The sequence below is a fragment of the Panthera leo genome, chromosome B3 (assembly GCF_018350215.1).
Source record: "Panthera leo isolate Ple1 chromosome B3, P.leo_Ple1_pat1.1, whole genome shotgun sequence".
NCBI classification, from domain to species: domain Eukaryota; kingdom Metazoa; phylum Chordata; class Mammalia; order Carnivora; family Felidae; genus Panthera; species Panthera leo.
Genome location: NC_056684.1, coordinates 67,804,841 through 67,831,003, shown reverse-complemented (window position 1 = coordinate 67,831,003; position 26,163 = coordinate 67,804,841). Strand labels below are relative to the sequence as shown.

General features: G+C 37.5%; 1 protein-coding gene and 1 long non-coding RNA gene across 5 annotated transcripts in view; one reads left to right on the top strand and one right to left on the bottom strand.

The window, feature by feature from the left end:
• Positions 1 to 2,871: 2,871 nt before the first annotated feature.
• ARHGAP11A (Rho GTPase activating protein 11A) overlaps positions 2,872 to 26,163 on the bottom strand; it is a 29,757-nt gene continuing 6,465 nt past the window's right edge. Inside the window, exons 1-12 of one of the 4 annotated variants that reach the window (XM_042942491.1) lie at positions 20,682 to 21,348; positions 17,339 to 17,409; positions 15,143 to 15,239; positions 14,196 to 14,449; positions 13,386 to 13,549; positions 13,077 to 13,223; positions 12,468 to 12,542; positions 11,490 to 11,654; positions 8,710 to 8,785; positions 7,889 to 7,997; positions 5,714 to 5,852; positions 2,872 to 5,321 (exon numbers count right to left, since the gene is read on the bottom strand). In XM_042942491.1, the coding sequence (XP_042798425.1) occupies positions 3,754 to 5,321; positions 5,714 to 5,852; positions 7,889 to 7,997; positions 8,710 to 8,785; positions 11,490 to 11,654; positions 12,468 to 12,542; positions 13,077 to 13,223; positions 13,386 to 13,549; positions 14,196 to 14,449; positions 15,143 to 15,239; positions 17,339 to 17,409; positions 20,682 to 20,810 (2,994 nt within the window). In that variant the 5' untranslated portion in view covers positions 20,811 to 21,348 and the 3' untranslated portion in view covers positions 2,872 to 3,753. Of the gene's footprint in view, positions 5,322 to 5,713; positions 5,853 to 7,888; positions 7,998 to 8,709; positions 8,840 to 11,489; positions 11,655 to 12,467; positions 12,543 to 13,076; positions 13,224 to 13,385; positions 13,550 to 14,195; positions 14,450 to 15,142; positions 15,240 to 17,338; positions 17,410 to 20,681; positions 21,349 to 26,163 lie in introns of those variants that run through there. The other 3 variants (XM_042942488.1, XM_042942489.1, XM_042942492.1) reach the window with 3 other exon arrangements.
• LOC122222225 lies at positions 21,290 to 22,359 on the top strand. The gene is made up of 2 exons (XR_006203665.1): positions 21,290 to 21,726; positions 21,865 to 22,359. It is a non-coding gene; the product is annotated as an uncharacterized LOC122222225 (long non-coding RNA).

Below are 26,163 nucleotides of genomic sequence, written 5' to 3'. Positions count from 1 at the left end.
TGTCTTGGAGGCTCTTTATCTATCCGACCCTCTGTGGACGTAATTCCCCTCTTCTCAAGCAATTTTCTAAACAGTGTGCCAGATCGCCACTTTTGTCCTTCGCCCCCAATACCACATCTTTAATTTTGCCACTTCCCAGCTTTTTAATTTTTTTTTTTTTTTGTAAGTATTCCAGCTTGAAGACGAAGGGGGCAATACTGGTAAGAGACAAAAGATGAAGAGGTCCTAAGACCTTTTAATGATAGAGTACATCATAAGCGTGCTTTCAGGAGCCCTTTCACGGAACAGAAAACTGTATTTATTAGAAGCTTCTGCTAAAAATGGTACACCAAAACCACATGAAAACCTGGGAATGTTAGTTCTGTTATTTCTAAACTTCCACACCGACTATCAAGATTTCTTAATAAATTGAACTCCCTGCACATTGCAGAAATTTGTCCAGGTAGCCCTGGAATATTTTGTTAAAGACTTGTGGAACAACCTTGAACATGTGAATTCAGTCCAAATTCAAAATTGAGATGTGAGACCATACAATAGAGTATGGCACATTTCGTTGAAAACTGGGGATGAGTAAAGAACCCTGGAGGCCAGAGAATAAGTACCCGGATGAGGGTAGCACCCAGATCTCTAGCTGTATGCAGCAAATCCATTATCATCTACAGACACAAGACCTTGCAGGTTTTAGAGCCAAGCCTCCTTCCTATGATCTTTTCTTTCATGGATGCTTGTTTCCAGCTTTTTGTTTCAGTGCTAAATCAACAGGACAAATATGGTCTATTGGTTTTAGGCTCAAACACAAACGCTGGGGATTACTATTTTTATTTACACATACTGAGGTTTTCAATCCAGAATTTTACTTTAACATTTTTACTGTTATCTTCATTTTATGCTTGGAAAAATGGAGAAGCCATCACAATTTACTGTTTTTTTTGTTGAATGGACGTTTAAGATACACCAAAAGGTTTCATATCAAATTTGTATTTTTTTTATTTTTTTAACATTTATTTATTTTTGAGACAGAGAGAGAGACAGAGCATGAACGGGGGAGGGGCAGAGAGAGAGGGAGACACAGAATCGGAAGCAGGCTCCAGGCTCTGAGCCATCAGCCCAGAGTCCGACGCGGGGCTCGAACTCACGGACCGTGAGATCGTGACCTGAGCCGAAGTGGGACGCTTAACCGACTGAGCCACCCAGGCGCCCCTGAAGTTTGTATTTTATTTAAAATTTTTTTTAATGTTTATTTTTTGAGAGAGACAGAATACCATCGGGGCAGGGGCAGAGAGAGTGAGACACAGAATCTGAAGCAGGCTCCAGGCATTAAGCTGTCAGCACAGAGCCTGATGCAGTGCCTGAACTCACAAACCACGAGATCATGACCTGAGCCAAAGTCGGACGCTTAACCAACTGAGCCACTCAGGTGCCCTTGAAATTTGAGATTTTAAATTATACACATCCTGGACTTGGTGATCAAATGACTATGTTAAATTCTTAGTGATTATAGAATGTTGCCAAGCAGCCTGCTAATTTAAGTACTATGTAATTGTGTAATTGTATTGTTGCTCATGATAAATAAATTCATATTAGATCTTTATTTACACTTGTAAATAACAAAGTGAAAATAATCCTTTAAGTTACTGCCTATGTCCATACTTTTTAAAAAAATTTTGACTGAGCATGTGAGCCGGGGGAGGGGCAGAGAGAAAGACAGAGAATCCCAAGCAAGCTCTGTGATGACAGCTCCAGAGTCCGACTTGGGGCTCAGTTCCACAAACCGTGAATTCGTGACCTGAGCTGATATCAAGAGTTGGACAGTTAACCTATTGAGTCACCCAGGCGCCTATGTCCATAGGGCCTAACCTAACTTTACTAAGTACGTTCACATACCATTTGACCAAATATCTTCATGAGATGAGTAACATCTCCACTTTAGATAAAGTGGAGAGATTAATTCTAAAATTTAACTTTACTGACTGTACAAGTTTCTTACTTTCATAGTCTTCCTAGACTGCTGGCTTTCACCTAACAAAAATGGGAGTAATATTGGATAGTTTTTTAAAAAACAAATATCTTTCTTTATTAATCTCTCAGAAAAGCCACTAATTCAGGTAATTGTACCATTAATCTCCCATGGCTTCTTACTGAATTAGTCTTCTGATTCAACACTTCACCCATACCCATGGATATAAAATGATATTAATACATCTTTAAAAGTTTATCCAGAGGGAAGGTGAAATTTAAAAAATTGCTCTGAATCAGACAATATCTATTTCGAAGTTTATGAATGTTTCCTATCTCGACTTACTATCAGAAATATCATAAACAGCCGAAATGAATATCCGGTTTATATCACAAACCTGTTTTGATGTCAGATAAACATGGTATTCATATCTACAGGCTTTCAGTCTTTATAGAAGTCAAATTCTTACTGGTAGTGAGAAAGGGTTGATTCCTAGGTAATAGACAGGAAATCGCTTTGAAATAAAACAGGTGTACTGCTATCAAGTAGAACGTGGTCAAGCAGACATCTGATGACTCTGGCTGCTCTGAGTAGATTTGCAATGCTGTTCTATTCTGCTCCACCGTCTGAATGTGACATTCTAAAAACTGACCTGTAAAACTATCTTCATTGGTTTGTTCGGCCTGCAATATTCCTTCCTCTAAAACCTAGAGAATATCCACCATTGTTGCTATTATTCTTTCCTTAAAGATTATTAACTTCTAATAACTTAAAATACAAATTTAGATAGATTTGCTCGACAATTTGGTTCAAATTCTAAAAGGTATTTTGAATTTCATTAGAGATTAAGACAAGTCATTTTCCAGAAGGTTACCTTTAATGTCTATGCTAAATAAATAACATTTACACACCAGACAAAACCATCATAGGCTTTTATAAGAATCAAAAGTTAAGAATCCAAGTTAAATGTACAGAGGCACATCACCTATTTTAAATTATAAAATCAAGTATGTGAATGTAAGAAATCACCTTGATTAAAAATTTCCAAGCTTAATTATTCCTCCTTAAATAATTTTAAATCCTATATTGGACAAAACAGCTACAAATATATTTGTGCAAATTAACTATAAAACATAGTATGGCTCAAAAGTCATCGAATATTTCTGCAGCATCATTCCCTAAGAGCACACTTGAGTCCTTATTCTGCTTTAGCCGTTATTCTTCGTCCAAGGGAACCGGCTGTACACATCTACAGACCATATAAACCCAATTATTCTGCCCCAAATTGGAATAAAAGATTAAGTTGCTATTGAAGCAAGTTAATTTCTAGGGATTCTGGCATAAACCATAAATATCAACGTAATTCAAGAAATAAGACCTGTAGGGCTTATCTCTTCCCTTTACGGGTTAGAAATTTCTTGTAGAAACCTTCTCTGACTCAGGAGGAATAACAGGAAATAGTCACAACTCGTTCACTCTTCCTATCACACTTAAAAATAAAATTCATACAATTTTCAAGAATTAATTTCTCATAAACCCAGCCAACAACTTCTTTCAAAAGGTAAAATGTAACCTCTGCTTGAAGAGATCACAATACAATTACAAAATTTAAATACTGCCATAATTAAGAAAAACAAGTCATTTATACAAGCATAAGAATTCAAGTTGCTTGTGCACTGAAATTAAAATCTATCACTTAACCTTCCTGAGCTAACAAGCCAACATGCAGATTATCCTGCAAGTCCTATCACCAACAGCTAATTTTATTTACATTAACAAGTATTAACATCTACCAATTACAAGTCTACAGGTTTACTCGTTGGTAGTAACTGAGCTTTTCCGATGGGATTTTTTGGAGAACCTTTATACCAGACCCTTTCTTTTTCTGATGGTTTCCTAAGGACTCTGCTATTTATCCCAGGAGAAAAGCCCACATTATTATTTACAACAGATTTTAATATGTCATGATTTGTCAGGTCATCCAAGGGAACCTTAATTTGGCCTCTGGACACCACTTCCTGTTTACAAACTCTGGTAGACCCAAGAGAAGCATTCGTGGAGTCTGGGGGCCTCTTGGTCTTTGAGAAAGATTGAGAAGTTAACTCCATGCTTGATTTCAAAACTGTATCAACATTGGACTGTCCACACCCCATAAACTTCTGTTCTTTAGGACCTGATTTGGTATATGAAATCAAGGAATCTTTTGATGTACTTTCCATACCAGAGGAAAGAGCACTGTCACAGCTCACTGACTTCACCAGAGGAGAAGCGGCATCACCAAGACTCGCCAATTTGTGCCGTACAGGTTGTCTGCTATACTCCAACAAGGAGTTAATCCTTCTGACAGACTGACGAACGGGTGTACGCTGAAACTTAAGAGGTGACTTTGCCTTTGTTCTATTTGGTTCATTTAAAGAAAGCTTGTTAAACCACTGTATGTGGTCTGACACATTACCACGCTCTGTCATCTGTAAGCTTTCAGAAACCGTAGCGCTGCAGGTTTCCACCAGCGACTGCTGCTTAACAATTCTCACAGGCCTGCGTTTGGACAAGTTTGTTATGTTACACGTGATGGGCTCTGAGGAAGAAGTGCTAGCTGCATGCTTCGCCAAGTTCTCTTCAATCATATTCTCACTCTCCCTTAATTCAGGATTTACTTTATCCCCCAGAGACTGCTGTTCCTTTACGTGTTCATCACTAGGCAACTCTTGCTTAACTGAATAGTCTTTAGGTATATTTGAACAAATGCTTTCTTCATGTTCAATCTTCACATGAGTTGAATAACATTTTACAGTTGCTTCTCTATCCAAATTTTGAGTTTGATGGAGTGAGATGTCTCGTTCTGAAAAACTATGTTCTTCTTTACCAGTTTGATGTTCATTTGATTCTATCACAGTCAAATCATTAGTCTCAAACAGATTTTTCTCTGGACTGTATTCTGTAGAAGAGGTTTCATTTAGTTTTACTTTCCCCACATTAGTTACTGATGACTGGCTGTGATTTATCAATACATGAAGATTACTTCCAGATTCGGAAAATGCTTTCTGAATTTTCACCAGAGTCTCTGTGGTCAAGTGATTTTCATCCCCACTAAGAGAGCTTCCAGTTACACTGTTGTTATGCTTATCCTGTACATTAGAAAGGGTGTGTTCATATGAACTAACAGGTAACTTTTCAACTGAAGTATCAGGCTCCGAAGAAGAGCTTTCCACCTCAAGATTTCCCTTGATTGGAGAAACTTCATTTGTCACCATTTCTTGAAAACCGGAATTAGTAGGTCCTGTCCAAGACATCCGGTAACTTGTTCCATCTAGACGCTCTGGGGTTAATAAGTTCTCCTCAGACTTACTGATCTTTTTTGAACCTAAAATAAAGCAGTTCAGTCTTTTTAATCATTTATATTTGAAACATATTTCAAATATTATTCAAACACATGGCATATAAAGGTATTAAGCATTTAATTTCAATAAGTTAAGGATTTGTGTTAAAAGAATAATTTTTAGTATAAAAACGTCAAACTTTTTGTATTTATAAGCATCCTCCAATTGTTCATACAAAAATACAATCCCAATTCAAACATTTTTACTTTTCAAACATGAATTTTCAATTTCTAGAAGAGTAAGTTACTTAATATATTTTACCATAAAAATAATTGAAGGTTATATGTTAATTACGTCTCAAGCTGGAACAAATTTTTCAGAAAAACAATGAAAGTAGGTTTTTTTGCATAAAACTAACAATACTATATAAATGTACCTTTCTTTGTTAATCTTTCATTAATATCTGGGCTAAAAAGGAGACCTGTTTTTACAGATTCAATCCTATTTTTTAAACTTTGTTGATTTGCAAGTCGTCGACCGACATTTTCGTATCTATCGACACCAGGACACCCGTTCTGTAAAGAAAAGAAAATTGAAAATGTTTTGGTTAAGAAATAAATCTAGTTAATTCAGGATATTAAGACCAAGTAAAGTTTTTGTATTTATCAAAATCCTCTACAGCTGATTGAAAAATGTATAAAAAATTGAAAAACAATTTGTAGCCAACACAAATTTACTTGCATGCATGTTGATGAAAACTGTAAGCTTTTGACTTGGCTGTTAGTTGATATTTTATGATCTAAAATAAAAACAGCCTCACATATTCATTAACTAAAAAATTTCTTTCTTTTGTGAGGACTCTGAGCCAGGGCATGTTCACAACAGTGAGTGAACAAAACAAACAGACCAAAATCTTCACCTCACAGAATTCACATTTTAGATGGGGTGATTTTGATCAGGACAAGAAAAACCGTAGATTATTTTGTATATTACGCAATACACAAGGTGAGAAGTGCTATGGCAAAAAGTAAAGCAGGGTAAGAAGGCTCTGGAGTGAAGAAAGGTGGGGCTGTCATTTTAAACAGAGTGATTGGAAGATGACTGGTGAGTAAAGAAAAATGTGAGAGGGTAAGAACCATGAGGATAAAAGGGAGAAGAACATTCCACAGAGAAGAAAGGCCAGGACAGTCTCCAAGGCTGAAGTCAGGTCTGGCACATTTGACAAACAAGAGGCCGAGTGAGCAAGGGAGGCTGACGGGAGGAGGGCTCAGAGAGGCAGGCTGGATCCAGTCCCGTGGAGAGGCACTTGTAAACATACGAATTTTACCTTTTTTTCAGAGTGAAATGAGGAGTCATTGGAGGATTCTGAGCAGAGGAGTGACAGGACTTCACTTGGGTTTTTTTTTTTAAATTTTTTTTTTTTTTTCAACGTTTTTTATTTATTTTTGGGACAGAGAGAGACAGAGCATGAACGGGGGAGGGGCAGAGAGAGAGGGAGACACAGAATCGGAAACAGGCTCCAGGCTCCGAGCCATCAGCCCAGAGCCTGACGCGGGGCTCGAACTCACGGACCGCGAGATCGTGACCTGGCTGAAGTCAGACGCTTAACCGACTGCGCCACCCAGGCGCCCCTTCACTTGGGTTTTAAAAGAATAATTTTGGCTCTAGTATTGCAGCAAGGTAGAAGCAGGCAGACCTACTAGTAGGGCCTTATTGCAGTAATCCAAGCTGGAGATGACAGAATTTAGAGAATGGTGGAAATGTAGTGCCAGTGACAATTGGTCGATCTGGATATACTCTGAAAGCAGAAGATACACAAGATGCCCTACTGGTTTACACAGGATGTGAGGAGTCAAGAATGCCTACGTGGTTTTTGGCCGAAGTGACCAGGTGAGTCGCCATATGTGAGATGGTGAAGACTACAGGTAAGTGTGTGGTTGGTGGGGAGGGGAATGACTGGAGAAAGAGCAACAGTGAAGAAATGCATCTTGAGAGCTCTATCTGGGACAGGTTACAGGTGAGTTGTCTACTGGATGGACATCCAAGCAGAGAAGTCAAGTAGGCAGGTGCTAAACAGTCAAGTTGTTCAGGAAAGCATTTTGGTCTGGAGATATACATTTGGAAGTCTTAAGCAAATATAGGACATTTAATGCTAATGAACACTTTGAGTAGAAAGAGAAAAGAGAAGTCCAAGGACAAAGCTTTGGACACTCTAATGTAAAGGAATTAGAAACGTAACCCATGAAGAAGGAAGAAAATCATGAGTAAAAGTGTCCCTGAAGCAAGGAAGGGAAGTATGCGAAAGAGGAGCAAGTAACTAGCCAGGTGAAGACTAACAAGGACTGATCACTGGTTTGAGCACCACTGAATTCATGGATGACCTTCAGAACAGTTGCATGGAATATTGGGGATAAAAGCCTCACTGGAATGAATCAGTTTAAGCAGAACAGAAAAGGAGGAAACAATCAGTATTGATTCACATGCAAGAGTCTGGTATAAAGGGGAGTAGAGAAGGCAACTGTGGCTGGAGAGACAGGGTAGAGGGTCTTTCACCACCACATCTACACTTTATGCTAATATGAACATCAATGAAATGGTGAAAGACACTTACTAGGTCTTTGCTACTTTTCCCCAGACTAAATTTCAAACGAAGAGATCTTCGGACCTTTTCTTTACGACTGATCTTAGGAGAGAAGCAGCCTGCTTTTCCCGATTCCACCCTAAAAAAGAATGGCATTTAAAAATGTCAGCATAAAAACTGGAGGCATTCTCGCAAAATGAAATTTTCAAGTCCAGAGCAAATTATATTGCCAGCAATTAAACAGCGTAATAATTTTCTAAAATCAGTTAAGCTTTGAGATACCATGTATGGGGGCATCTCGATTGCTCACTCAGTTGAGTGTCTGACTTTGGGTCAGGTCACGATCTCACGGTCTCTGAGTTCAAGTCCCACATTGGGCTCGCTGCTGTCAGCCCAGAGCCTGGTTCGGACCCTCTGACCCCTCTCCTCCCACCCCCACTGGTGCTCGATCAAAAATAAACAAATGTTTAAAAAAAAAAAAAAAAAAAAGAAATACAGTATAGGAACACATTATATTTGTGTATAAAGAGGCCTCTCCTGTTTATCTCAAGAGTTATTTAGTCACTTATAAACCAGAATCATTAGAACAGACTACCTTTAAATTAGCAGGAAATTAAAAAATTACACACATCAACATACAATAGGATTTTAAGCAAGCAAGTGGACTCAAATTAAGACTCTTTCTCTGGAGTATATACAAAGGGCACTGATTAATAAGACAATAAAGGCAGAGAGAATTTTTAAAAATTATGATTCAAACATGTTTCTCAGCAGAGAGACAAACAAAGCATTTTATTTACTATATACACCAAATGTTTATCCATGAAAACAAAATGTCCTGGATGTATTACCTGCAAATTTTTTTACTTGCAATCCTCTTACTTCGCCTTAGCACACTTGTACTGATCGAATCGTTTCCACTGATGGCTACAGGAGAGAATGAACTCTGAGCTGACCCTTCGGGGCTTGTATCAATGTGAACTATAAAAATAACCACATATAATACACCACACATACTTTCTTTTCCAAGTGTAAAATATTAGTAGCAATTAGGTTTAAAGTCTTAATATCCAACCCTAAGCAACAACAAAATCACATAATTTCTGGTAAGAAACTTCAGAAGCCAAATAAACTCAACTCAAAAAAAAAAAAAATAGTATCAATTTCTTACTTTAAATTTTTTGTTGGCAATTAAGGGTCAGATGAAACATGACTTTTATATCAGAGTTTTACTTTAAACTCGTTTAAGAATACAAGGGAGGTGTGAGCACTATTGCAGACTGGAGAAAGAGCAAGCTTTCCAGACAGGCAGACTTGAGTCTGTCCCACCACTTACTAAATAGCTCTGAAAATGGACTTCTACAGTAAATATAAAAACTACTGTTATATATTTATATATGAAATGTCTAGCACAGTACCTATGTTACACGATGTTAATTATTGCTATTACCAAAAATGAGCTACTGAAAACAATTTAGAGTCTGAGTATCTAGTATGTACCTGGCTAGCCAACTGCTGTCTACCTGCCTCTGTTCAATATTTCTGGCAAACAAAAACCAGTTATAAAACATGCCTAACCACTTTGCTACAGCCAAGTTCCATGCTAACAATAAGTGGTTACAACAGCTCATTCTGATTAAGTTATTTAACACTATACCATGAAACTATAATAAAAAATTAAGGGAAAAAGTTATGAACCAAGGCTCTATATACATTTGACTTATATTTGAATCAAGTCCAGGATATACTCAATAAACATGAACCCTCTCAACTCATCACCTGTATTGATAAAAAATTCACACAGGTCCCCAAACAGAGACAGCATGGTTTTTTTTAGTTGCAAAAACAGAAAGAAAATAATACAACCATTACAGAGACTTCTGGGTACATTTGGCTGACAAAAATTTTAGAGGCCAATGTAATGTAGCCAGTGTGACATAGGTAGTTTATTCTAGAGCTGTAGTCTAATCTTGAAAATATATCAGTGGTCACAAGGAAGCACGGCCAGAATATAGGGAATAATGCAAAGTCATCACACATATAGGAAAAAAATTATAAATAGGTAATTCATGGATTATAGATTACTATAGCTGCCTTTATACATTAAAAAAAGCATCATAGCTATTATCCAAAATTAGAAACCAATCTATTTTCAATTTTACAGACAGAATTTATTGAATTGTGGCTGAGAAAGTGTGGTCAAAGAAAAATGGTGTTAAAATAACAGGTTATTGAACTTACTAATTTTTTTTATTAAAAAAAAAGTCATTGAAGGGAGGAGCCAAGATGGCAGAAGAGCATGGAAGTTCTTTTTGTGTCTCGCATCCATGAAAAAAATCACTGATTAAGCAGGCTCGTACTGAATTTCCAGTAACACAAGCAGGTTTAAACTGTTTGGGGAGCTTGGAGAGAAGGAATCAAAAGGTTCATTTCTTGGGGCAGATGTTATAATGCTTATAAGCAGAGGCAGGCAGAATTACAGCTCACATTGGCCATTTGGGAACAGTTACTCCAAAGTGGAAAAAACCTTAATTAAGAAAACAGTAAGTTAGTTTAAAAGAACTTAAGTCTCTAACTTCTGAATACTCAAAGAAATACAGACAGAGCCTTAGAGTTCTTATCATTACATTTAAACCCATAGAGAACCTGTGAAAGACCATAAAAAACAAGTCGCTATTTGTTCAACTTTCTAATAAAACAAACAAGGAAAATCTGAACTTTTTGGATAACGTAAACAAAAAGTTTCTGGGAAGAAGATCTCATCATTTAACTAACAAAGTCAAAGTAAAATTCTCAACATTAACTGAAATTGAAAACCTGAAAGAATCAGAGATCACTCATATTTTGACGAAATGTGAGACAAATCTGAGATGGAAGACTCTGGGCTTAGTTAGAATTTCATTTCTTTTTGGGCTGATCATAAGGTTAACTTGTAAGACTGACTATGAGCCAACTTGAAGGAGCCAACTCAATCTAAGATCACACTAACAAAGATCTGATACTCAAATTAGCAAAACTCAGTTGTTCTCTGGAGGCTCTGGTTGGCCACATTAGAAACTCAGAGGTCATTTGGAAGAAAATGGCAGGTCAGTAAACCATCTGGAAACCATGCCACAAGGAACAGCATAAACAAAGTTTTTAAAGCTTTTATAAAAGCTACTTGAGTATAAAACTAAAAAATCCCCCCCCGCCCCCGCCCTTCAACAGCAACCATAATGGTTCCTCCAATACCCCACTACTCTGCCTTTAGAGAAAATCAAACTGGCAATCTCAACAGAAGATAGCAACACAGCCCTAGCAATAGATCAAGAAGTAACTAAAGTGGTATTCAGGATGTCCCGTCACCTAGTATCTGAGCGCCAGTACTATACACAGAAGCCCAAACTCTCACTCTGAGTTATTTATCCTAACTTTCAAACAGCATGGTCATAAAACATATACACATACACATAATAATACTGAACCAGTGTCTATTTTAGAAGTTAGGGACTTTATAAAAATTCAGAGATTTGATAAACAGAATAAAGCCAAAGCTCCTAAACGGGGTGGCATTAATATGAAATAGCACTTTGCCCAGAATAGGCATTCATGTTAACGTTTACAACCCAATTATACAAATTCTATTTGCTACCTGATGCTGGTGTAGAATTGTTGAAGAGATTAGTTGGCAACAACTCAAAGTTAAAATTGTGCTTGATGGATTTCCTTTTCTTACTTGAGAAACCATGAGAAGACTCTATTGGTAGTTTACGCTTAGCATTTGGTGTAAGATTCATGGGTGATATGGGTAGCTGAGCTGAAAAAACAAAAACAAAAAAACAATCATTTGTTGTTTCTCCCACAGAGTTGATAAAATACAAAAGCTTCTAATAATTTCTTCTTATAAAGTCATTACTTAGAGCTAACCAAGGAATGAGGGAATATGTTTACATTATCAAATATATGTTATAACTAAATTAACACCAACCAATTACTTAAAATGAAAAGAGGAAAGTCACAAAGAGGCAAGATTAACAAACAATAGTAACTTAAACCAAACAGACTGAAAGATGTATATAATCCACATTAAAGAATATTAACATATGGAATAAAATCGTAATCAAGGAGTTCAAACAAACTGATCTACTTATTAGTTCTGCTTTTCATCATAAATGAGTATTAACCACTAAATTTCTTCAATCTTTTCTTCAATCTGAAAAACAAAACAAGTGATCATATGGTCTATTATTGTGTTATTGGGCCGAATAATTTCAGCCACAAGCAAACCAAGATAAAAAAAAATTGGAAGATAAAATAATAAACTTCTGGTTCTAAACAAAAATGAGATTGGAGCTATTTTCACATATTCAATAGCATCCAACTTACATTCAACAGAAAAGCATGATTTAGAAGACTAAAGATATAACTAGAGACTAAAAGAAATTCTTAACTACAATTTTGGGTTCATTATATCCAATGTAATTAGTAATGTCACAACTTAGTATTAGAGTACAGTATTTCCACTGGAAATAGTACTTCGATTTGATTAAACCAAAATAAGTTATGTTATGATTACTTTTTATATAATATACAGAAATTTTCACTTAAACAAAAAATATATAATACCTACCAGTTCTTTCCTGTTGAGGCGTAATAGAGGGTGTTCTGTTAGATTTAAGTTTATTTAATGCTCCACTAACAAAATCTGAAATGCAAAGCACATATATTATCAATTATAATTCAACATTTACCTGTCACCAATAATTCATATTAATATTTGTGGTTTTCCAGCATCTAAGTTTATGTCAGCTTACAATGAACCCCTCACTCAAGTCATGTGAGTCTGTTTACCAACACAGATAGATTACTTCCCTACACAAATCTTTCTTCATAGCATCCTTCTTATCTACAATAGGATACAAATATTCTGACCCTCTACCCAATTCCCCTAGCCTCTACCCGTTTTTCAAGAAGGTTCAGTTTGACTTCTTCTTTGGAGTCCTTGACTCCAGGGAACTTTTTCCTTTGAATACCTCTCACGTTTGTGTAAAGGTTTAGCATTCAATACTAAATTGTATTGTCATTTTTGCTTTTCACATGCATGTGTCATGTCTTTCCAACTATGCTGTAAGCCCCCAAAAGATATACACCACAGCTTAATCTTTATTATATTTAAACACATTTTAGATAAAAGCATATTGCTGTACCTCCACAAAACAGGACTGCCACTACCCCTTACCTCCTACACTTTGTCTTGGCTTTCTCTTATAGTCACCAGGAGTTTCACATTCACCTTCTTCAAAACCTTCTAATGATGGAGTAGCACAGAGACCATCAATACCCAACATGGCCGGTATCTTTTCCTGGATAAAATCTGGAACATGCCCTAAACAAAAACGTTCAGAGTTAACATTTTTCCTCCACTTTCACTCAAAATGTTCAGATAGTATACATCAACTTTCTAACAGCTGTCTTCACAGTTCACTTGGAGGAATATGGGATCTCCCTCAAACAACTCCTGTTATTTAATAAAGCAACTCCATCTTACCAATATCTGATGCATGGTCAATAAGGGTCTGTACCACTGCAGCCTGTATTCGGAGCTTTTTTTCTGTGTTAGCAGACATCTTCTCATGTCCTTCACTTGTCTGAAGAAGGTTTGGTGCAAATATTACTGCAAGATTGCTGCTATCCATCTTATTCTCACTAGACCTTAAATGAAACAAGGTTTTTCTTAGATTGACCCAGAGAAAAACAGGGAGTTAATATATTGGGCACACTTTGAAGACTTCTTACTTTATCAGTCAAACACAAGTCAAAATAGTTACCCTTTGTCTACCCATCTATATGACTGGCTTGAAATAAGACATAACCAAAAATAGCTCCTGTGTGTGTGCTTAAATATATATCATAAAAACCATGCTAACCATGGAGTCCACACTTTGGGTTTCCATGCAAATTGAACATGTATATTTGGTTTTCAAACCCACACACAGAAAAACTGTATTAGAAGGCTACAAGCATGTCCAGAACAAGGAGGCTCACTGACAGCTGAGAGGGGGGACAAATTTGAGAAGAAAAGAAAAAAAAATTTTTTAAAACACAGTCATCTGAAGCTATTCAGTGGACAAAGAATCCTATTGACACCAATAAGCCATTCATAATGATGATGTTAACTCAGCGAGAAAATACTAAATCGTTCGGTATATTGGTTCTTATATTATACAGGATATACTTCTTATAGTAAGGAATAATTTTTTAAGAAAAATTTCCATTCCAAATGTAATTTTAACTTATTGTCTATAAGGGTAAATCAAGCTGATTAACAAACTGTCATTTCCTAAGACTTATTACTTACCTAAGGGAAACACTCTTGAGAAAGTTAAAGAAGTATCTTAATACATCGGTTGTGTGGTCAGTCATGAGACAGGAGAGCAGTAATGTAGCTTTATTCTTCTCCTCTGTTCCTAACTGTTGAGCTTTGAAAAGTGCTTCATGCAAATCAACTGGAAGAATGGGCTCCGGCAATTCCCTGAAAAACTGCTTAAGAAGTCCTGCAACATCACAAGGTGGTGCAGAAGCCAGGCAACTTTCACCATGATCCAGTTTACTCTGAAATAAATAAAATAATCTTGAGTATTTGAGGGCTTAAGAGTTTACTGCAAATAAAAATATTCTTTCTTATACTCTAGAGAGTTTTCTTTAATAAATTTCTCTTGGGGCACCTGGGTGGCTCAGTCGGTTAAACGTCCGACTTCACCTAAAGTCATGACTTCATGGTTCGTGGGTTCGAGCCCCACATTGGGCTCTCTGCTGTCACACAGAGCCTGCTTTGGATCCTCTGTCTCCCCCCCTCCCCTAAAAAATAAACATTAAATATGTATATTAAAAAAAATAAATTTCTCTTAACACGTGTTTTACTATACAACATGCCATTTTAGAAGGCTAAAATTAAAAAAACATTTCCTTTCGTATAGTTTATAGCAATAAAGGACCATGAATTTGAAATACTCTGAACTTTTAAAGCATTATATAAATAGATCGTGGCAATCATTTCACAGTATATACATATAGCATTAAGTTGTATACGTTAAATATTTGTCAATTATATCTCAGTAACACTTAAAGCATTATATAAATGCTGCACAATTCCTTTTAGAAAAAAAGGTTCTTCTGCCATGAAAAAGGCTATTTGCAAATCCAATTTCTATTAGTAATTCATGCAATAGTTCTAAATATTTAAATTCTAAAAACCAAATCAAAAAGTGGCACAAATGAAAAATAATAGTTCAATAATATGCTTACCTTTAGGGCTCTCAGACGAACAACAGATCCTGATTTCCTAAAAAGCCCTTCTGTATGAATATGCTCTTCTAAAGATGTGCAAGCATCAACAAGAAAACTGAAAGAAAGAACTCTTTTCAACTCTTTTCAGAACACATCTAACTAAATCCTATTCTCCTACCAAAATACATGAGCAGACTAAGTACTGTCTTTAGAAGCTTTGGTGTCAGAAATTCCTTCAATCTTTGGGATAAAAAGGTTACCTCTAGTTGTCTTTTTTGCTTCCTAAGTGGTTTATGGTCCATCTTTTTATCCAGGACAACTTCAATAAGCTGCGTAATTCTACATCCTTCTCAATCCTACTCCATTTCTCTGCTTCTGCTCACAGCACAGGGTGTGTCTTTTTCACTGCCCCCACTTCATATCCCAGTCTCTCTCAACCCTCTCCAATGAACTTTCACCACCATTACTCCAACAAAACAGCTCTCAACAAGGTCACCAACCCATGGTCAATTGTCTTCATCTTGTTTGTCCTGCCAGCATCTCACACACTTGACCACTCCCTGCTTTTCTGGAAAATATTCTTTTTCATGATAACTTCGGGTTTTCCTGCTGTCCCCCTAAGTGCTCCTTCTCAACCTCCTTTCCTGGCTCCTCTTTTTCTGCCATACCTCTTCATGCTAGTATAACCCAGGGCCCTAAGGCCTTCTTCTTTTCTTTATCCTCTCTTCATGTGTAACCTTGCAGAGAATACATAGCTTTAAATATTTACCATCTACTACACTGGCCCAAAAAAAGGCAACATGTTTTTCTCACTCTAACATTACCTCTCAGAAAAAAAGTCAAATATATCCTAGTCCTTACAATCCTTCTCATACTTAGAAGTGTGTGCTCAATTTCTTTATACTGAACAATTTGAACCATCGATGTTGGCTTTAATAGTTAACAGGTGATACCAACAAGTAAGAATAGATGTTAGCAGCAAGCAACTGATAGCATTGTACTGGTGCACAATGGCTGAGTGTCCCAGGGGGCGCCTGACAGAATTTAAAGTTTGTTTGTTTAAAGTGGGCATAGAAATTACAAAAAAGATTTAGTCATCATTACTGGGGATATATTTTGCAATTCTAAAGGTAGAAAAGCATAAGCACACCTTTCATAGGTCATTTAAAAAGCAAAATAGTAAGTGCTCACCTTACAAAGATTGTGAAGTGTAGATTGTTAATCTACACTTATATGCTGAATGAAGGAAAACTGTTCCAAGGCAGCAAAGTATTCAATAAATGCTTTTGTACAATGCATCAGTTAAAAACCTAGGTTACTGAACAAGAGTAGTCAGAATAAACCCTACTTTGGATAGAGGGGAAATGAATTAGTAAGACCTAAGATAGTTTCCTTACATGTGTCTTTCAACTATTTAAGATGTAAACTTCCCAAGTAATTTCTGATGCTGTTAGTCTAAAAGGTTACTTTTAAATAAATAGTAAGTGACATAGAAAAGCTCAAGTGTTACATAATTTGTATTCACAGATACTATTGAATGTTATCTTAAATATTCTTTTATCCACAAAAGAAAAAGAGAGAGAGGGAGACAGACAAACCAAGAAACAGGCTCTTAACTAGAGAACAAGCTGATGGTTATTAGAGGGGAGGTAGGTAGGGGGATGGGTGAAATAGGGATTAAAGAGTACACTATCATTATGAGCACTGAGTAATGTATAGAATTGTTGAATCACTATATTGTTCACCTGAAACTAATATAATATTGTATGTTAACTATAATGGAATCACAATTTTGAAAACCTAACAAAATTTAAAAACTTGTATAGGAGAAAAAAATACTCTCATCCAACATTTCTAAGACAGAAAAAATATATAAATTGTAACTGAATTTGAAATTCAGTGTATTACTGAATATAGTCAGAATTGCAGCAAAAGAATTGGTATAGAACTAAACACTCTTAGTAGAACAAAAATAACTTGCTTTTTAACATTTAATTTATTACTGAACCTTAAATTCAATCCTAGGAATGAACAGAAATTAAAAAGTTAAAATATGTAAAAGTTTAAAAACATTTCGACATTACATTCGTTAATGTTGAGAAATTCAATCATTTGCTAGTTCAAAACAAATGTGAAAGAGTCAATCAACTATTTCTTTTTAAACGCTCAAACACCAGTTTGAAATATTTTTTCCTCATCTCAAACTTAGCTTACCTTGGAATATGTCCATATTCTGGTACAACAGAATGGGGCAATACATTAAAAGGTACTCCAAATATTTTACCCTAAAACGGCAAATTCAGTTATTCTAACACAAATATTAGGCATAATATAAGTTTTCTTAAATATTAAGCAAATTAAAAACCTCAGAAAATTTTTAAAAATTGAAATCATCAATCAAGACAATGAAAACAATTACTATGAGGACATTTGGTAAAAGGTAACTACTATACACTAAACATCGCTGGTGCTAGGAGTACAAAAACAGTCAAGATAAAGTCATTGTGGGTGAGGGGATGGGTGAGACAGGTGAAGGGGGTTAAGAGCACACTTATCATGATAAGCACTGAATAATGTATAGAATTGTTCAATCACTACACTGTATACCTGAAACTAATGTAACACTGCATGTTAACTGCATTGGAATTAAAATTAAAAAAAAAAAATAGAGAAAGTCATTGCACTGAAGCAATGTAATGCATTCCATCAGTTTCCAATCCCATAATGGAAAATCAATCCAGTTAATGCTTAAAACAAAATTTGGCTGAAACACTAACATTTTCTAAAAATACTACAGGTTCTTTCAGTAACCTTATAAACACTGACCTTATACTTTCCTTCTGTCACCTTATAAATACTAAGATGAACAAAAGGTTAAATTGATAATGGTAATTCTTGTCACTCATTGAGTACTTCCTAAAATTACATCAGAAATGGTTATTTTTAGACCTGATCTTCTTTTCCACACTTGGTGGAAAAGTGCTATTCAAACTATGTTCTAAAGTAACCAAGAAAAGGATTCTTCTGCAAACATTTAATTCACATCTAACTACTTTGAAAACTATTTGTGAAAAGTCACATTCAAATGTATTACTCATATTCAAACTTAATACACTGAAGATCCAAGACTAAACCTGTATGTTACATACTTGTGAATAAAGAATCTGCCACTATCTTTGTGCATACATTCAAACTTCTTAAAAACGTGTTACTGATTAAGAAGGTTGTAGTTTTGCCCTGGATTTAAAAATAAACACACGCGTGTATATATCTGCCTATACAGAATTGGATGAGTGGGTATACCCAGCCTCATGTTTATGAGTCTCATGTTTATTCATTTAGCTTAGATGCATCTGCTCTCCATGAATGCTCTTGACGCACTTATGTGATAAGAGCACCTTATTTAACCTTACGTTGACAAATATCATTCAGCTCTGTCAGCTTTTCAACAGAGTAACAAAATCTTGCCAATCCTTTTCAAGCATTTGGCTCCATTCAACTGGTGAATACAGAAGGCAGTACACGATAGTGCTTAAGGGAGCAGGCTCCTAGTGGCAGGACTGCCAGGTTTCAAACGTTGGCTCTTCTGATTATTAGCTGAATGATCTTGATCAAATTAATTTTGTATGCTTCGGCACCTTCACACAGGTCCTCAGTCACAGAGTTACAGAGAGAATTCAATGAATTAAAAGATGTAAAACATTTACGGTCGTGTCTGACATTGAGTAAGCATTCACAGAATATGTGTTGCTGTTAGAATTCCCATTTCAAGGTGAGCTATTAAAAAAAATGTTAGTGTGGGAAACCCCTTATTTGGGTAAATCAGAATTGTCTTGATACTGGACAACCAAACAAAATGCAAAAATCAGATGCTGAAGCTGATTATAAGTCTAGAGATATCTTAACATACACAGAATTCAGGGTTTTTTCCTCAAGTCTATTATTCTCAACAATGGACTCACAGTAATTGCTATAAGCTCATAAAATAAAACAAGATGCTTTTTAAACTTTGTGTATTGGAGTATCATTTACAATATACTTAGTACCCACCCCGCACCACCGTTTTAGAATTAAGATTCGGAAAGGGTCAAGGGGGATCAGTAAGTTTTATAAGTAAGTCAATAGAATGTACTTAGAAAACTACAAGAAATCTAGTTGTCAAATATTACTCATCCTGTTTCCATTCCTATAACACAACGATCTTCTGTATTTCTTTCCCCAGAACTTACCGCTATATCTGTGGCTGCTGCTTCATGCTTCCTACGGTCGCACTGCCCATGGCCACTCTTGACCTTAATATTTATTAGAATATTTTTATTACAATTTCTAGCCTGACTACCCATTAGGATCTAGACCAATGACTGCCATAACAACCATGATTAGCTGAATATGTGGCATGTGACAGGCACCGTGCTAGTTCAATCTACAGATCTTACCATTTTTAAATCCCCTAAATAACCCAAGGAGAGATATCATTATTCCCATTTTATAGAGTAGGAAACTGAAGCTTAGGAAAATTCAACAAACAGCCTAAGATCACATATCTAGTAGGGGTAGAGCAGGATTCAAACAAACTCAGGTCTACCTGACTCTAAAAGTAGGTACTGATTTTCTTAAGGGGTGAAAAAACTCTGACACAAAGTCTTTCATACACTTTCAAAACCAACTACATTTGAGATCTTGGAAAACCAGTTTTACAACCAGAAAAACCACTCCAGTTTTTACATATAAACAAATATGTTGCAAACAACAAAAATTACTGTCTCCAGAATCTATAAGCTATTAAGAGGTATACAAATTATTTTTATTACTAGCTTTCTTATCCAAGTACTTATTTTTTTTTTCAGAAATTATAAACTAAGAGCTGTGCAAATCTTATTAGCTTTCATCTCTAAATACTTAAAATAGCTTTGTATCTCAAAAAAAAAAAAAACAAGCAGCAAGCTTATTTTTTTTTCAAATTAGTAAATACAGAGAGATTATCTGAAGTCTGTTTCTAATGTTCTGTCACACCTCCTCTACTGACTTATTTAGAAAACTTACTGATCCCCCTTGACCCTTTCCAAATCTTAATTCTAAAACGGTGGCGCGGGGTGGGGTGGGTACTGTTTGTCTCCCTTCCTAAGATCTACTTGGGAAAATACAATAAATTGGCAACATCTGGAGACATTTTTAATTGTCAAAACTGGGAGATGCTACTGGTATCTAGTGGGTAAAAGCCAGAGACGCTGCTACACATCCCATACTGCACAGGACAGCCCCCACCTCCCACCCCAAAGAATGAATTATCTAGTTCCAAGTGTCAATGTTGCGAGGTTGAAAAACCTTGCAACTTTCTCAATGATTAAAAATCCCTGTAAAGAATCAACAATGTCATTCTTTAAATTTCAGCAGTTGACCATCTGGATTCAATCAGTCACGCTTAGCCACGTTCTCTTTCGGATCCTTTGGATCCATACAGAATGAACATCTTAGCATGACCTGTAATAAGTGATGGATAGGGTGGGCTTTTTTTTTTTTTTTTTTTTAAACCCAAACCTCTTTCCCCAGAACCTACCGCTGTATCCGTGGCCGCTGTTTCATGTCTCCTACGATCGCACTGCCCACGGCCACTCTTGACCTTAATGCCATAGACGGCCCGAAGCTGCTGCAACAAGGCCAACCTCACCAGCCTCCGATCCCACATCCCGGACACGTCGCTCACTCTCCGAGGCAGGATCTCAGTTCTGACCCTCGTTCGCCACCAAGTCTTCCAATTTCCAAACACTCTCAGGTTTGCGCTCCGCTCCGCTGCCTTCCGGCCAAGTCTGGCACTGTTCCGGCCCCGGACCCCAGCCACTTCCACGGCTTTTCCCTCGGTCCTCAACCCACTTGCACTGACCGTCTTCTCCTACTTCCCTCTGATATAGCCACACCTCACTTTTCCTTCACTTACACCGGCCCTCTTTCTTGTCACTCGATCTTTTCGGCTACTTACACAGACCTCCCTTCTTTCTTCCTGATCCTTTCGGTTCCTTGTACGGACTCCTGTTACCAGCTTCTCAGCACTTCCGGCCACTTCCTAAGATCCAGCTTCCTCCAATCCTTCCTTCGCCCTCGTCTCTTTCCCAACGGCAAAACACGACCCTTCTCCTCGGCCTTCCTGCGCTGGCAGGCTCAGCTGGACGTTCGTCTCTCAAGTCCCCGTCCCCAACCCCAGCCCAGCCGCCGGACCAGCCGGCTGCTCAGGCGCCTCTTCCAGTCCCGGTCCCCGCCCGGGCTGGTCGCCGCCGTCACCCCGTTTCACAGGCTGCTCTTTCCCTCCCCCATCAGCCTGCCTACAGCCCCCGGCAGGCACATCCCGGTCTGCTCACTGAAGCCACGCAACTCTCCTCATGCCTCCGCCCTCACCGCCTCTGCAGCTCCGGAGCCGCAATCTTTCCACCTTCACTTCCAGCCCAGGCTCAAATGGCAGCGCCAAACAGCGCTCCGCGCTCTGATTGGCCCGTTTCTCATTTCAAAATCAGGACCTCAGAGAGTGGCCAGGAGCTGCCTGTCTAGTGAGACGCGGAAGGGCGTGGTGGGCACAACTAAGAAATGTGAAAAGAGAGAGAGAAAAAAAGGTGAGTTCCATTTGCTCCTCCATAGCCGTATTTTTGGAGGAAGGTACTGTTTCAAGCTCATTTTAATATATCTGGCCTGCGACTGAGACAATACATTCGGGGAAATGTAATAGACACCCCATTCTCATTTTTTTTCAGAACTTGGCGGAGGCTGAAGGCCCTGTAACGGAGAAACCGATTCTACGGGACCCGAAGTGAGGCAGCCTGAGTTAGGGTGTACAAACGCTGATCTGGGTATCCCTGAAGCAGGGCCTTTAGAGGTTACTTCGGCTCTGGAAACTGGCCCGTATTTGAGGAACTGATGGCTCAAATCTTAGCGCATAGGTAGTTAAATACACAAAGAAGACCTGTCATGGGAGAGTTGAGTGCGCGGGGCGAGCGAAGTCTTCGGGAGGCGACAGCTGCAGAAGCGGCATTCGTTGGAATATGCAATTAGGAGGCCCGCTCCAGTCCCACACGCTATCCTGTTGACGGACAGTACTGCACACCCCCAACTCTTGTCCCTGGGCTGCTGATCCATTCTCAAACGTCAGCGGTCCCATCAGGATGTTCTCTTTTTTCTGGGATGTAATTCATTTAGGGGAGGACACATGGACTCAAGTTAAATACGGGCAATGTTGCGTACGTTTACTAGATCACCTCTCCTCACCCGCACGTAAACTTGGGAAGAACAGAGACAGAGCTGTATCTATTTTATCCGTTGTTGTATCCCTGTCGCCTAGCAGTGCGCATTTCCCGAATGAATGAATTAAGTAGAGAACATTTTGCTAGAATCATTTTGCCCCCTTAGGAGTTCAGTCCCTTAGGCGTTCCACCTTGCCCAGCCTGAAGAAGATTCTCTGAAGAAATGGGAATAAAATGGAAGTGAAGCATTGTACCAACTGTTTATTTAGCGCCTACTATGCAATATGGTGTAGGATAAAGAGCAAAAACAGACAGTTTTGGGGGCGTTGGGGAGGAGAATATTAAGTAATGATATTAATGAGGACATAATTATCCACTGAGAGAAGTGTAGTAAGGAAGGGAATACTATTCTATGATAGGGTATAATAAAAGATCCTTGATGCCGGGAGGAGCAACATACCGATGGTTAACTGATGTGAAGAATCAGAAATTGGCAAAAAGGTGAGATGGTGGAGTGGAACAGCGATCAAGAGACAAAGGCACTGAAGAGGAACCATCGATTTTAACAGGATCCGGTGCATCAGAGACTAAACCGAACCTATTCCTACTCTTTTCTTCTTGCTTCGGAAATGACTTTAAAAAATGACTTATGTTGTCTTTAACCTCCTCCCTCCCTCAAACTTGACATTGTTTTGGATTTTGGATATCTCAGCTTTCCTTTTCTTAAAAACCTGACACTGCTGTTGAACATTAAGCACCTTTTCTATGTCATAATCCTTTTTCCCCAAACTGAGCTCTTTGATTTTGTTTCTTTTGTCTCGTTTAAGATGGAAGTTACTGGCTCTTAATGATACTAACATAATTACTTATTTGCCTTGTCCATGTACACATATATACACACATACATATATGTAAAACAATAATAACAATACTGCTAAATAAGACTGCTGAATGAAGCTTGTTTCTTTTTTCTTCAAAAATACTCTTTTAAATCAACTGGACATAATTCTCTTTGGTTATATATGGATGTACCATGGTTTATTCAACCAGGCCCCTATGGATAGATATATGCACCATTTCCAGCCTTTTGCTATTACAAAAAGTTCCTTGTGCATACACAATATGCTTTTGCTAATGGACGGTTAGCACAGAGTCCTACAAATGGGATTGCTAGGTTACAGCGTAAAGGAACATGTTATTTGTTTAATATTGTCAAATTCACCATCATAGGCGTTAGACAATTTTGTATTCACATATGTGAAGTATGAGAGTTCCTGTTTCCCCACGGCCTCTCTAATGGAGTCGATTTTGGCTAATTTGATAGGTGGCAAATGGTGTCTCATTACAGTTTTGCATTTATCTTTTTATGAGTAAGGTGGAGCATCTTTTCAAATGTGTACATACAGTGAAGTATGAGTTTTAAGGAATGTTGGAGATCTACAGCTATGAAATGAAGGGAAACAAGCAAGGCCCAAAAGAATGTGTACAGTATGCTCCTTTTTGTGTAAGGTGGAGGGAGGTCAGAAATACATACACAAATAGACACTTGCTTATATTTTCAAAAATAAACAATGGAAAGGTAAACCAAACTCTAATAAAAATGGTAACCAATAGAGGGAGAGCAAGGCCTATTTCCTATCAGATAACCTTTAAAAAAAAAATTTGGAAACTTTGTACATATTAGCCCAATATAAAACAGGTTGAACTCTTTTTAACGACTTTTATTGGGTTTTTGCTTTGTGTTTTTATTTGTTTAAATTATAATCAGTCTCTTCCCTTAATGCTCTAGATTCTGAGTCATCCCTTAATGCTTGGATTCTGAGTCATCAGAAATGTTATCCCCACTCCCAGGTTATAAAGGATTTCACTCATTTAATTTTTCTAGTACTGGGTGGTTTTTCTTTTAAAAAAAAAAAATATGTCTCTGATCCATTTGCAATTTATCCAGTGTAGAATAAAGAATGGAATTTTCTCTTTTTCCATATGGCCATCCAACCTTAGACATTTTCATTTTCTCTCGCTTCAGCAGACTCCCACACCTACCTCTAAAAGTAGCAAAACTCTACTACTGAAAGCCCCATGGAGTACAGATGGTCCCCAATTTGATTGTTCAACTTCAGATTTTTGGATTTTATGATGGTGTGGAATGCATATGCATTTGGTAGAAATCATTCTTTGAATTTTGAATTTTGATCTTTCCTGGGGCTAGCAATATGCCGTGCGGTATTCTCATGATGCTGGGCAGTGGCAGCGAGCTGCAGCTCCCACTCAGCCACATGATGACGAGAGTAAACAACCCATACACTTACTATCATCCTTACTCCTACAACTGTGCTGTTTTGTTTTTTTTTTTAATGTTTATTTTTGAGAGAGAGGGTGAGCAGGGGAGGAGAAGAGGGAGAGGGGGACCGAAGATCTGAAGTGAACTCTGCACTGACAGCAGCAAGCCGGATGTTGGGCTTGAACTCAGAAACTGTGAGAGCATGACCTGAGCTAAGTCAGATGCTCAACCGACTGAGCGACCCCGGCGGCCCACACCCATTCTGTTTTTCACTTTCAGTACAATATACAATAAGTTACATAGGATAATTTATTATAATTTTTTATAAAAAAGGCTTTGTGTTAGATTATTTTGGCCAACCGTAAGCTAATGTAAATGCTCTAAGCCTGCTTACAGTAGGGTAGGCTAAACTGTGATGTTCAGTAAGGTGTATTAAATGTGTTTTTGACTTAATATTTTCAACTTAAGGGTTTACCATAATTTAACCTCATTGTAAGTTGAGGAAAATCTGTACATTGGGTAAAGGGGACATCATCTTTATTAAAACATTAGACTTTGCTTTTGGTTAGTGCCACCACACGGCACACATGATTTTCTTTATCCATTACGTCACTTAGCTCTCTCTTCTGTGAAATCAAGTGTCTGCTGAAGTACCTCCCTGAACCTGCTTACTATATCCTCGCTTGGAAAAAAGGTGACTTGTGTAGCTTTTCAAATCAGATCCAGAGCTTTTCTCTGAAAAGCCCAAATGATTATCCTTGAAATCACTGCCTCTGAGGCCTGGCACATTGCACAGACACAATTCCACCTATTAATAAAACAGAACCACTTGAGGAAACATCTGTCTTAAATTTGAACTTGACCTAGGTAGAAAATAATACAATGCTCTCAGAGCCGAACTCTGAGATGAAGGACAAGAAATGTCAAACAGGGACTCCTGGGTGGCTCAGTTGGTTAAGCGTCTGACTCTTGATTTCAGCTCAGGTCATGATCTCATGGTTCCTGAGTTTGAGCGCTGTGTCAGCTCTGCACTCTGTGCTAACAGTGTAGAGCCTGCTTGGTTTTCTCTCTCTCTCTCTCTCTCTCTCTCTCAAAATATATAACCTTAAAAAAAAATGTCAAACACAGAGTAATAACCTTCTGAGACCTGTGAGTGAAAGAAACCAATACAAATTTCTCTTTAGGAAATAATTTGTGTTCTGGAGCAAGAACTTTTTTTTTTTAAGGTAGGTAAAATGAAATGGAAAAGGTAATGATGGATATACCAAAATGACTAAATGACTACATAAAAAGTGTAAGTATCTAAAGACTTAGGAATTTTTTGGTCTTTTACAAAGCTAAATAATGGGAAGCTTATAGTGCTTTCAATCATAGTACATACTTGATTAGATAAATTATTGTGTATCAATTACCAATTGTCAATATACTTATTGATTTGGAAGATATTCAGGATATAATTTGAGAAATAGCAAGACAAAATTGTCTGTATAATATGATTGCTGTTCTTTATATGCATACATGCAACAAAAAAA